The 12,843-nt window shown below is 46.2% G+C and overlaps 1 protein-coding gene and 5 non-coding genes across 6 annotated transcripts; 3 read left to right on the top strand and 3 right to left on the bottom strand.

Annotated features, from left to right (window-relative positions):
• Nucleotides 1–2,107: 2,107 nt before the first annotated feature.
• On the bottom strand, nt 2,108–3,035 carry LOC124662170 (outer envelope pore protein 16, chloroplastic-like). The gene is made up of 5 exons (XM_047200047.1): nt 2,804–3,035; nt 2,674–2,705; nt 2,514–2,547; nt 2,354–2,421; nt 2,108–2,248 (listed from the first exon to the last, which is right to left on the bottom strand). Exons 1-5 carry the CDS (start codon nt 2,937–2,939, stop codon nt 2,108–2,110), a joined length of 411 nt encoding a protein of 136 aa, XP_047056003.1. The 5' UTR covers nt 2,940–3,035.
• Nucleotides 3,036–3,310: 275 nt separating this feature from the next.
• Nucleotides 3,311–3,384, top strand: TRNAI-AAU. The gene has a single exon. It is a non-coding gene; the product is annotated as a tRNA-Ile (tRNA).
• Nucleotides 3,385–11,450: 8,066 nt separating this feature from the next.
• On the top strand, nt 11,451–11,524 carry TRNAI-AAU. Its single transcript has one exon. It is a non-coding gene; the product is annotated as a tRNA-Ile (tRNA).
• A 69-nt stretch (nt 11,525–11,593) lies between these two features.
• TRNAV-AAC lies at nt 11,594–11,667 on the bottom strand. Its single transcript has one exon. It is a non-coding gene; the product is annotated as a tRNA-Val (tRNA).
• Nucleotides 11,668–12,074: 407 nt separating this feature from the next.
• Nucleotides 12,075–12,148, top strand: TRNAI-AAU. The gene has a single exon. It is a non-coding gene; the product is annotated as a tRNA-Ile (tRNA).
• A 69-nt stretch (nt 12,149–12,217) lies between these two features.
• Nucleotides 12,218–12,292, bottom strand: TRNAV-AAC. Its single transcript has one exon. It is a non-coding gene; the product is annotated as a tRNA-Val (tRNA).
• Between the last annotated feature and the right edge of the window lie 551 nt (nt 12,293–12,843).

The following is a 12,843-nucleotide window of genomic DNA, read 5'->3' as shown; positions in this document are numbered from 1 at the left end:
TGGGCGCCCGGACCCATGGGCAAGATTGCCGGCTTGAGTAGTAATAATCTAGAATTCATAAATAAACATTAACTTTATTAATTTTTATTATTTTTTATTTTTCAATTTTTTAATATCTTTTTTGACCAACCTAAAACCTGAAAATTTGAAATCTAAAAATTTGCTAAAAGTTATAGTAATCTTTATGCATGATGCAATTATTAATTTTAATTTTAAAAAAAATTAAAAATATATACAATCCTGAATTTCTAGGAAAAACTAAAATTTTCTTGTTTTCATATTTTTATTTGGAATTTTGAGAATCTAAAAATTGTCTAATTGGGTAAACCCAGGTGAATTCGGATGTAACTTTTTCCCACGATCATTTTGATATATTATACGTTTTTTTCCGACGCCGTACACAAAATTTAATGCCATTTTACCTTTTTCTATACTTTTTATGGAAAAAAACTCAAAATTCAAATTTGTTAATTTTCCCTAATAGTAGGTTGCTTAACTTACATGAATATTAAAAGATTTTTTTTAATTTTCTATCATTTTCTTTTGTATTTTACAGAGCTAAAAAAGGCGATCGGGGGGGGGGGGGGTGGAGGTGCATGGGGAGCAGAAAAACCTTTAGCACTGGTGCTAAAGGGTTCGCGGTTGACAAAGGTCCCGCATGAACCGGTGCTAAAATTCTAGCCTCTCGAACCGGTGCTAATGCACCATTTAGTCTGGGTTCGTAGCCGATCCGGTGCTAAGGCTCCAGTCAGCTCTAAACCAAAGCCTCCTTTTCTACTAGTTGCTCCAAACAAGACACAAGATTTGGTTGTGTGCATTTAAGATTAATTTTTCAATGCAGCTATAGACATGCAAATGTCACAGTAACTATGCATTTAGAGCATCTCTAGCAGATACAGCATATCGGTTTGCAAACACCGCGGCGGGACGATATGCGGATTTCAGACGTTTTTTGGGCTAGACCAGACCCCAAATCGGTGGTTTGGCCCAGAAAAACTATCTAGGCCGCAGTCCAAATCGCCAAAACGCCCGCATATATAGCGGTCGGCGAGGCGGATGGGGGCCAAACCCCATCCGCTCCTCCGCCTCCCGTCGACGAGCAATCACCGCCTCCTCCGGCGAGCAATCGACGTGTAGAGTATAGAACCAGCGTCCCCACCTCCCGTCGGCAACGATGGTGGCAGGGTGCGGGCACGGGGGCAGCCAGGTGGGCCGCGGCGGAGGCTCCACCGAGCGTGCTGGGAGCTCCACTCCTCCTCCCGCCGGCGAGAAGACGGAGCGGGAGAAGGTGAAGTCCGACGCGGCACGCATCGGCGGTAGCTACCTCTACCGCAACCACGACGTCGTCGTGCCGCCCGCCTTCGCCAGGCGCGAATCGGAGCGGTACCGCCACGAATGCGCCACCTCCTCTTCCGCGGCCTCGTCGTTCTCGGGCTCGAGCTCCCGCCAGCGCCCGCCGACGGTGCTGGTGGTGAAGATGGAGGTCGAGCCGGACCCGGAGCCGCCGCGCCTCACCCACTTCGCCGAGGGCGACTACCTCGACGACGAGCGTCTTCGTCAACCTTGTCAGCGACGAGGAGTGAGCCAACGCTCCGCTGCAACGGCACAGGACTCCGGTGAGCCGATTTTGCTGCACTATACTGTCGTGGCGGATTGTTTTACTTTTGCTGTAATGTAGTGCTGCAATTTAGGATGAACTACAAGCATCTGAGATGCAAGAATCGAATTGTGCTTCTCTTGCGCACGTATTTTTGAAATTTGCAGTTTCATATGCCTATCTGAACTGCGTGTGTGCTTTTGGAACCCCAAATCCGCGTTGGGATGCTCTGGATAGTCAGATTTTGGGTTTGGGGTTTGCCATATCTGCTAGAGATGCTTTTAGTAGCCATTCATCCGGATTACCCCATTTACCGAAAACTGAGCTAGTTCTTACAATACTTTAAAAACTGCTCAATGGGGGTGAAGTGACGTTACCAATATCAAACTAGAGGGTGAAAATGGAAATCTCTGAAAAGAAATACAGTTGGAAAAGGTATTCAGAGTTCAGACTCAAGTGCGAGAACTAGGACGAAGAGAAGTGATAATGTACGGATTATCTAATGGTTAATCAAGCGAGGTGATGCAGGTAGTGGGCGGCGGTGGCGATGGCCGCCCCTGTGATGGCATTCCCGACGACGTGGTTCCTGTCGTTGCTGTTCACCGCCGACACCAGGGCTCCGGTCACGGCACCGCCGATCATCGCATTCTTCTGCAAAATCCCAGCTTAGATCATGAATCTTTCAAGCAATGCAGTGCAGGCAAGAACTCAACAAGGTACAGAGATGCTAGCTAGTGTTTGACAGACTGGTATTACCCAGTCCCTGTGGCCACGGATCCTGTCGACGCCGTACTCTACGCCCACGTACACCCCGGCAACACTGCCTGAGAAAATTAATCAACGTACGTGCGTGTGTTGATCGGAAATGGATTAATTCCTGACAGAAATCAGATGTAGTTGTGGCAATGATAGTTACCCCAATATGCGCCTTCCTTGCACATCTTCTTCAGCTGCACTTGGAAAAATTCAGAAACGATTTATTTAGTACAGACTACAGAGGCCGTGTGAAAATCGGTTCTTCCTCTGAAAGAATTTGTTCAGCCAGTGCAGAAAGTGTAGCAGATGAATGCACTTACCGCGTTCTCAACTTCGTGCCTTGAGACGTCCCCTGCATCCATCCGCAATTCCGCATTCGGCCAGAGAGAAAATGAAGCAGTCATGTGATATGTCTGATGATAGGAATCCGGATGGTCTTGATCCATGTACCTTTGTGTAGGCAGTGGAAGGTCTCCTCGGCGGCGACCTTGCAGGCACCGACGGTGCCGACCTTGAGGAAGCCGTCCGCTGTGCGGTTCAGGAACGGGTGTCCCAGGTCCACCGACAGGAAGCCGCCGTGAGCCATCGATCTCTCGCCGGCAGATCTCTACGTTTTGCTTCTTGATCGATGATCGCTAGTTTCTACTCTCGGGATCGACGGATCTAGCCTACCTACACTCATCGATCACCTGTATATATGGCCTATGGGGTCGTCTAATTTAAGCATATGCATGCACAAGAGCGATCAATCTTGGATGCAGGAAACAGTCACGATCCGCGGGCTTTCTTCTCTTCTAGACAAAATGACTCACTCCGCCACGGAGACTTACATATCGTGCCAATCAGAGACCCTCCGTCAGCCTCCACTTCGGCTTGAGAAATAAAAACAGAGGAAAACAAATTTAAGAAAACATACCAATACCACTATATAGTTGCTAGAACATCAACTAATAAAAGGGCCTATTAGCTCAGCTGGTTAGAGCGTCGTGCTAATAACGTGAAGGTCACAGGTTCGAGACCTGTATGGGCCAGCATTTTTTATTTGTTTTTCTCGTAACAATTATAAGATCAACCAAAATAAAAATAATTTTTTTTGGCTTCGCCCGGGTGATAACCAACTACACCACGAAACCAATTGTACATTTAAAACACAAACATCTTATAACTACCGGATGACTTACCTTGGAGTTTATTCTCTCCCCGTCCACGATGAGAGAGGCAACTTTTGGGCGACACCTCGCGAAGCACCTCGCCGTTGTCGGATCTGCGGGCTCCTCAACCTCCGGCGGCTGCTCCGGCAGCGGGAGGATGGGGAGGCCCCGATCTACGACATGTACATAGTGTAGTTTCGGTTTGGTGCCTAGCCGGCGGCGTTCGGGAGCGGGTGGCGTGGCCGGAGTGGTGTTTTGAGGCGGGGATCTTCCCATCCTAATAAAAGGGCCTATTAGCTCAGCTGGTTAGAGCGTCGTGCTAATAACGCGAAGGTCACAGGTTCGAGACCTGATGCGGCCTAAGACCACGTGGGTTGCCCGATCTCACGAATTGACCGAGGGAAAGGCGGGGGAGAGGAAGAACACGAAGAACACGGCGATGAACACGATGAACACACGCAAACACACACCAACCCGATACAATTCCGGTTTACTCCCGATAGCCCGAACCACTATCCCGATAGAATCTCTCAAGGGAGAGACACGCGGTAGAATCCCCGAGAGGAAGATCGGTATACGATCGGTGGAATCACACGAGTGAGAGACCGGTGGTAGAATCACAAGTGTGAGAGACTAATCATATAAGAAGTGCCTTGTACAATAGATTTGGATAATCTAAGGAGGGGGTTTCCCTAATCCCAAAGGGATGGTGGAGGCATGAGCCTAGGTTCTCTCAAGTTCAACTCTTAACCTAATGAAGGGGGAGGTGGGAGCCTATATATAGGAAGCCACTAAGGAGGGGTAGTTTAGGAAAACAAAGGGGTACATGGGCCTTGGCTCGAATTGACTTGTGGCAGGCGTCTTCTCTCCTAGGCAACCTCGGACGCTCTTCTTCCTTCTTCTCTTCCATGCCTCCGTGACCTCGGCCTTGAGTGTGGTTCTTGACGTTGACGCACATGATGAAGCGAAGACCGTAGGTCGGGCTACATCATCTCCCCCCACTTGAAAAAGAGTCGTCCTCGACGATGAGTCTTCGTGAATGTGTGGAGGAGGTAGATGACACCAACGCTTGAATGTTCCTTCACTTGTCGAGAGCCCTATCAATAGCACAAGAAAAGCAAAGGAGCAATCAAAGCGTAGCCAAAGTTCATTGGATTTAGCAAGAGAGCGCAAGTAGAAGGAGGTCACCTTAGCAAGATGTCGGTGTGCTCTCATTGAGAGATCTTGTGTAGTCGAAGTGTGCGAGCGAAACCATTCATTGGAGCTCACTTGTATCATGCTCTCAAGAGCTCTTTTTGTCAACTCGTGCTCAATCGAGGTTGACATTGGAGTTTGGGTACCTACACACATGTTAGACAACAAGAACAACGTGTGTGCGTGGTATATGAACACATCATCCATCATGATGGTCCATTTCTTTTGCGCATCACCATTAGCATTAAGCAATTTACCATAGTAGATGTGGTGAATATGCGGAGTAAACATGGGAACATGCTCAACATGGATATATGCAAAGTCTCCAAAATGTGAGAGAGCTATGGGGGCAATCTCATTTACAAGCATATTAACACTATTGCAAGCCAAGCATTGGAAAGAGAAATTGTTCATCATTTTGGTTGCGTTAATGGGAGAATATTGCAAGCATGTAGCACAAAACATGTTCAACATTTGATCATTGTTGTCGACAAACCTAGGGAAAGAGCAATTGTTCGGCAAGGTTGTCACAACACAAGCATCATTATCAACATTGCAAGCAATACATGGGAAAGAGAAATTGTTCGACATATTGCAAGCAATAGGATAGAAATCGAAACACTCATAGCATGGCATGGTCCAAGTGTCACAAGCAACTACTTCCACATGATCAACAATGTCACAAGTATCACAAGGGAAAGTGAAAGAAGCATATGACATAGCAATAAGATCATCCAACTCATGCAAGCACTCACAAATCATCATGTCCACTAGTGGGATCATGGCATCATCAACACCCATATAGGTACCTTTGTAGTCCCGCTCATATGAGGTAGGTGTTGTGGAAGAGGTAGGCTCGATGTGGCCTCCATGTTCATCTTCAATCAAGCATGGTGTGATATCATCATCTTCATGCACCATGTACATCTTCTTCATGATCGGCGTCTCGTCATCCATGGAACCTAATGAGACACAAGGAAACACACTAGAGGTAGAGGGTAAGATGTTAGAATTGAAAATGGCCTCACATGACCTATCAACTACCACTCTCATCTCACTCGGTGTATCACTCATGCTCTCGAAGTGGAGGCACTCATCACGCTCACATATAGTGGAGTCACTCATCTCACATATAGTGGAGTCGCTCATCTCACATATAGTGGAGTCCCTCATCTCCATGGCAATGGCGTCGTCGATGTCCGAGAAACCTAGCAAAGAGGAAGACAACACAAGAGGAGTAGAGGTTAAGTTGTTAGAAATCGAAACATCCTCACTCGACTCATGGTGTGTATCACTCTTGCTCTCAAGGTGTTTGAAGTAGGATTTGCACTCGGCTTTGTCTTGGAGGGTCATTTTGGCCTCTCGAGCATCTAGCTCGGCGAAGTATGCTCTCATCTCAGCTTGCTCTTGTGGGGTCATCATGTATATATCTCACTAGGAAGGTGTATATGTATGTGGTGGAAGGAAAGCTACACAAGTATCTCACCTATCAAGAAAGTATCGGAAAATGGTTCAAGTCAAGAGCAAAGTCGAAATGTATCGGGTTACTCACACACACACTCAAAGCACATGCAAAAGGCTAAGAACTCTATATGTGGTGGGTAAGGGGTGGATAGCAAACGAAAAAGATCAACGGAAAAGTCTATTGTCAAATGTGGGTAAGATCCAAAGTCAAATGTCAAAAGTGGTGATCTATTTCAAGGAAACACGGAAACACACACAACGGAGAACAATGGGGTTAGCGCGGCCAAGGAAGTGAGCTAAGTAACAAGATGGTCCTAACGAAGACTATAAGCTCGGTGTCACGCCAACACAAGAGAGACGATAGCTCGGTTGCATAAGAGGGAAGAAACAAGATTTGCACAAATGCCACTCTTCTCTTTTCTCTCTTAGTGCTCACAAGCTTTGCACTTCTCGGTATCGGTGGACACACACTCTTTTCTATTTTTTTTCTCTTTTTTTCACTTTTTTTTTCACTTTTTTTTCTATGCTTAGAAGCTTTCTTTTTCTCTATGTATATGTCACACTTTTTCTTATTTTGTGTATCTTTCTCATCGAGCTTGCTTCGGAGCTTTGCTCAACACAACGCACACACACAAACCCTCTCACGGTCGTGACACTTGTGCAATGCTTCGCAACACTCAGAAAGCCACTCTCAATGGGATAGGTACACAAAGAAAAAAACGGGGCTACAAGGGGTGAGGGGTGCAAGTTATACCTAGATGAAAATGTTAGGCGGTGTCAAGCACACGAACTTGCGATGACGAAGGGGTGTCGATGATGGTGGCGAAGTTGCGCCGGAATCCGGGGTGCCAACGGTGTCGTCGCGGTGTTGATGTAGGCGCGGAAGCGGAATAGACAACCGATGCACTCCAAATCGGAAACCGAGCAAATTAAGTCAATGCCCGAAAAGTTGGGTCAAAACGAGCGGTCAAAAGTTGGTGTCCAAAAATTTCGGAAAAGGTGTCAAAATTAGAGTCACGATATTGTGAGATGGCTGTAAAAGTTCGGAGTCAAACGGAAAGTTGTCAAAATTTGGAGCAAAAAGTGGAGTCAAAATTGGACGAAAATTGGGTCAAAAGTGTGAAATCCGGTCAGGGGGCCGGTTTGACCGGGTCTGGGGCCGGACCATCCGGTTGCCGCCCGGTTGGCGGCCGGTCCGAGTAATTTTTTGCGAGATATCCGGCGTGGCGCCCGGATTTGCTCCGGTTTCAACCGGATTTGGGCGAGCGGCGGCGTGCGTGAGTGGAGGCCGGCGGCTCAGGCGCGTGGTGGGCTAGCGCGAGCTGGGGATCGAGGATGGCTTGCGCGCGCGGGGGGCGTGGCCTTGGCCTGGGGCCTGGATTTGCTGGCGAGCGTGGAGATCGAGGCCGGGGTGGGAGGGGCTTGGCCGCGGGTTGGGTCGGCGGCAGCTGAGGCGTGGTCGTCTGCGGGAGCGCGCGCGCGATTGGTGGAGGGCGGAGGCTGGCCTGGCTGCAGGGAGTCGAGCTGGGGCGGCGGCCTGATGGTGGGGTGTGTGGGGAGTGCCAAGGCGTGGCTGGAGGCGGCCGCGTGGGCTTGGTGGTGGCAATGCTGTGCGTGGCCGGGAACGGGAGCTGGGGGCGCGCGATGCAGAGCCAAGGTGGGGGGGGGGCACGAGACAGGGCAGGTCGAGCGGAGTGCGGGCCGGCGGCCGGCAGCAGATCTGGAGGTGGGCTTGAGGCGGCGACTTGGAGCAGCGGAGGTGGCCGGCGGTAGTGCCGTGGAGGGCCGGCCGGCAGTGCCGGTCAGGAAGAACTGGATGAACAGCGTGGAAATTAGATCAAAATTTGCTCCGATTTCAGAGAAATATGAAGAATTAGACCACGAAAATTGAGGGAATGATAGATCAGCACCAAAGACACCGGATCCATGGATCAAAACCACAAAAAACGCAACAAATCCGGAGATCAAATTTCGAGCTATTTTTTGGGGCAATTTTTTATTGGGAAATTTTTTTGGGCGAAATTGGAGAGATTCGAGGGTCAAATTCGTGGCAACCTTTGCTCTGATACCATATGATGCGGCCTAAGACCACGTGGGTTGCCCGATCTCACGAATTGACCGAGGGAAAGGCGGGGGAGAGGAAGAACACGAAGAACACGGCGATGAACACGATGAACACACGCAAACACACACCAACCCGATACAATTCCGGTTTACTCCCGATAGCCCGAACCACTATCCCGATAGAATCTCTCAAGGGAGAGACACGCGGTAGAATCCCCGAGAGGAAGATCGGTATACGATCGGTGGAATCACACGAGTGAGAGACCGGTGGTAGAATCACAAGTGTGAGAGACTAATCATATAAGAAGTGCCTTGTACAATAGATTTGGATAATCTAAGGAGGGGGTTTCCCTAATCCCAAAGGGATGGTGGAGGCATGAGCCTAGGTTCTCTCAAGTTCAACTCTTAACCTAATGAAGGGGGAGGTGGGAGCTTATATATAGGGAGCCACTAAGGAGGGGTAGTTTAGGGAAACAAAGGGGTACATGGGCCTTGGCTCGAATTGACTTGTGGCAGGCGTCTTCTCTCCTCGGCAACCTCGGACGCTCTTCTTCCTTCTTCTCTTCCATGCCTCCGTGACCTCGGCCTTGAGTGTGGTTCTTGATGTTGACGCACATGATGAAGCGAAGACCGTAGGTCGGGCTACATCAAGACCTGTATGGGCCATTATTTTTTATTTGTTTTTCTCATAACAATTATAAGTTCAACCAAAATAAAAATAATTTTTTTTGGCTTCGCCCGGGTGATAACCAACTACACCATGAAACCAATTGTACATTTAAAACACAAACATCTTATAACTACCGGATGACTTACCTTGGAGTTTATTCTCTCCCCGTCCACAGTAGAGAGAGGCAACTTTTGGGCGACACCTCGCGAAGCACCTCGCCGTTGTCAGATCTGCGGGCTCCTCAACCTCCGGCGGCTGCTCCGGCAGCGGGAGGATGGGGAGGCCCCGATCTACGACATGTACATAGTGTAGTTTCGGTTTGGTGCCTAGCCGGCGGCGTTCGGGAGCGGGTGGCGTGGCCGGAGTGGTGTTTTGAGGCGGGGATTTTATCTGTTTGCAATTTTATCTTTGTTCTGCACTGTTCTGTAAGAATCATGGTTGAATACTATCAGTGATTTCTCGCAAAAAAAAACTAGCGGATGATGACAAACAGAAGGTACTTTCTGATCTTCATTGAGGGATGCATTGATTGAATTTCACTTGTATTTCGTATCCGTGAACATATGTCTTTCTCGCGCTACACGTTTCACGGCTGATCTTGTGTAAGAGACACAACCCAACCATGCGCTCAATGTTGTAAATGCGGTAGAAAAATGCCGTTTATTTTTATTGCAAACTTAACTTGCTTTCTTCGAGAAATGCAAACTTAATTTGCTAAACAAAGAAAGCCAAGCTAGTTCGAGAAGACCTTGTACTCATCGTGCGTGCTTACTTGGTGGCACGAGAGCGGATGGATTAGGATAATTTACCTTCTTCCTAGCTCGTCACTTTGTATGGTTAGAAAGATAGAGTCAACCAATTTTAACTTCTTTTGAATATATACTACCTTTTTCTTAGCTCACCATTATTGTGCATGCATCTTTGAAGTTCAACTGTTGTTCGCAAGGTTTGCGCCGCGTAACACTGCTGGATATCGGATCCTAACTAGCGTGGGTTGCCGCATCAGTAGACTTGAGCCTTGTGTAAACGAGGACGTGGAACACCTCCTAGTTAGATATCAGTTCGCGCGAGGAAACTGGTTCTATGTGCTGAGTTGGATTAGTTTTCAGCATTTGACACCCCAATTGTCAGAGACGCTACATACGGGAATGGTGGCTTCGTTGCTAGGGACAGATTCCGGCTAAGCTTTATAGCAGGTTCAATTCAGTGGCGATGTGCATGCCTTGTTCCATCTGGCTCAAGTGCAACAGTAGGAATTTTGAAGCAACGATGTTCTCCCCTTGGCAGGTTGCTAGTAAAGAAAAAAAACGATTGTAGGGAGTGGAAACTGGTAAGAGGTGGTAGTCTAGCGAGAGTATATCCCTAGTGTAATTGTGTGGTGGGTAATAGCGTTAGCCGGCAACGGTGCTTGACCTCGCATCAATTACGTGTTGATATATTAGACAAAGAGGTGAAGGAAAAACCCAATACAATATGTAACAGGCCCCCTTAATCTAAACCTTTAGAAAGGCTGAGATTACCCTTGGATTTATCTAACTTCTTCATATGTAGAGCCTTTGTGAGAATGATCTTGTGAATCCATATCTTACCATTGGTTTCAGGCTGTGCTTTCTCAGCTACCAGACCACCTGGTCGATACTACCCTACTGGTTACATGACAACTTGGTACACTCGAAACGAAGTCAGAAAAGCCTCTCCCATTTGTGGAAAGTTCTAAACAATTTCTCAGTTACCTGGAGCTCATCAGTAATTCCAAAACTGTTCCCACTGATGCTATCATCAAAGGAAAGCTACCCTTGATCGATGACTATTCATGTACCTTTCGTTAGAAAAAAGGAGCATGATAAACAATGATCATTGCCCCCAACAGGCTGGGTCAAGCTTACTATTAACGGTTCCTTCCAGGCTAGCTACCAATCACACAACTGGTCTTGGTATGGAGCTACGGAATGATGTAGGGCTTCATATAATAACTTTTTGCAGATTCTTGGACGAATGTATAGTACTGAACTTCGTGAGCTTGTCGAGGGCCTTGAACTCCTGCAGTCCCATCTCTCCATCATTGTGGAGATTGATTGTTGCCAGCTGGTGGACGGTATAAAGTTCTATGTAAAATAGATCGTATTTCTTACATTGCATTTCCGAGATCAGGGCTTTAGCTAATCAAAGTAGAGTTTGCACCTTTCTAAAAGTGGAACAATCACATGTTAGGGTTGGTCTACCTAGCGAATCTGCAAGAGTAGAACGCTATACTAATACATGGTTAGGGTCTGGACCTGGAGCTTTTCTTCAGTTATTGGACCATGATCGAGTTGTATCCCTGCGTGTTGAATAAAGTTCCTATTTTAGCCGCCTAAAAAGTATGCTTGAAATGCACCATGCTTTTTTCTTCTTCTTTATTTTATAAAAAACGGCTTGTTCAGCCAGGATATATCATGTTCATCGGCCTTATCCTCTTCGGTTTAAGAAATATTAAAAAGAACTGAGATATATGTAGAAGTAACACGGAACGTATTATTCAATAGAAACGGTATAAAAATGAAAGGTTCAAATCGGCCTATTAGCTCATCTGGTTAGAGCGTCGTGCTAATAACGCGAAGGTCACAGGTTCGAGACCTGTATGGTCCAAATGATTTTTGTTATGTATCATTTTTTCCATAATTCTTCAAAATTTATGCAAAACAAAAATAAAAAATTTGGCTTCGCCCGGGTTCGAACCGGAGACCTTCAGTGTGTTAGACTGACGTGATAACCAACTACACCACGAAACCATTATATTAATAGAACACGTAATACTTTAGAAGACCTGTTTCCGTAATAAAAAAACCAGCGTGTCTTTTTCCACGAAGACTGATGCATACTGAACGGGAGCGGTGTTTTGGAACATGGGTGCATATGCTCCCTATATTTCGAAATGCATCTTACATACATTTTAATTTTTTTTTAAAATTGAAACTAAAAGTTCGCACGTACATCTTCACGTGCTACGTGCTCACAAAGTCGTTTCACAAAAAATCGACTTATCATGTGACGTGTGTAAAAAAGATAAAATTCAGTGCTAAAAATAATGCTTTTCACAGGGTAAACTTTCTCCTTTTTATATAGACCACACAAAATATTGGTTTTTCATGAAACTTGACGAACGCGCGTATATTATGGAAACTAAAAGGTTCAAATCGGCCTATTAGCTCAGCTGGTTAGAGCGTCGTGCTAATAACGCGAAGGTCACAGGTTCGAGACCTGTATGGGCCAAATGATTTTTGTTCTGTATCATTTTTTCCATAATTCTTCAAAATTTATGCAAAACAAAAATAAAAAATTTGGCTTCGCCCGGGTTCGAACCGGAGACCTTCAGTGTGTTAGACTCGACGTGATAACCAACTACACCACGAAACCATTATATTAATAGAACACGTAATACTTTAGAAGACCGGTTTCCGTAATAAAAAAACCAGCGTGTCTTTTTCCACGAAGACTGATGCATACTGAACGGGAGCGGTGTTTTGGAACATGGGTGCATATGCTCCCTATATTTTGAAATGCATCTTACATACATTTTAATTTTTTTTAAAATTGAAACTAAAAGTTCGCACGTACATCTTCACGTGCTACGTGCTCACAAAGTCGTTTCACAAAAAATCGACTTATCATGTGACGTGTGTAAAAAAGATAAAATTCAGTGCTAAAAATAATGCTTTTCACAGGGTAAACTTTCTCCTTTTTATATAGACCACACAAAATATTGGTTTTTCATGAAACTTGACGAACGCGCGTATATTATGGAGATGTACATGTAGAATTTTTTGTCTAAATTTTTCGATATTTCGAAATATAATTTTTTGGTAGAGGGAGCATACGCACCCGGGAGCCGAATTGAATTTCTGATACTGAACGCCTTGTCCTGAATCGATTACTCTCGTGCATACTGAATGCAGGGGATGATGTAC

The sequence above is a fragment of the Lolium rigidum genome, chromosome 6 (genome assembly GCF_022539505.1).
Source record: "Lolium rigidum isolate FL_2022 chromosome 6, APGP_CSIRO_Lrig_0.1, whole genome shotgun sequence".
In the NCBI taxonomy this organism is placed as follows: domain Eukaryota; kingdom Viridiplantae; phylum Streptophyta; class Magnoliopsida; order Poales; family Poaceae; genus Lolium; species Lolium rigidum.
This window is presented reverse-complemented; position numbering and strand designations above follow the sequence as displayed.

Bases quoted from the DNA above. Each gene is read 5' to 3' on its own strand.
- LOC124662170 (XM_047200047.1), bottom strand. From the start codon at position 2,939: ATGGCTCACGGCGGCTTCCTGTCGGTGGACCTGGGACACCCGTTCCTG. The intron at 2,548-2,673 runs GTAAGTGCATTC...TTCCAAGTGCAG, and splicing joins GGCACGAAGTTGAGAACGCG to CTGAAGAAGATGTGCAAGGA. The intron at 2,249-2,353 runs GTAATACCAGTC...GGGATTTTGCAG, and splicing joins TCCGTGGCCACAGGGACTGG to AAGAATGCGATGATCGGCGG.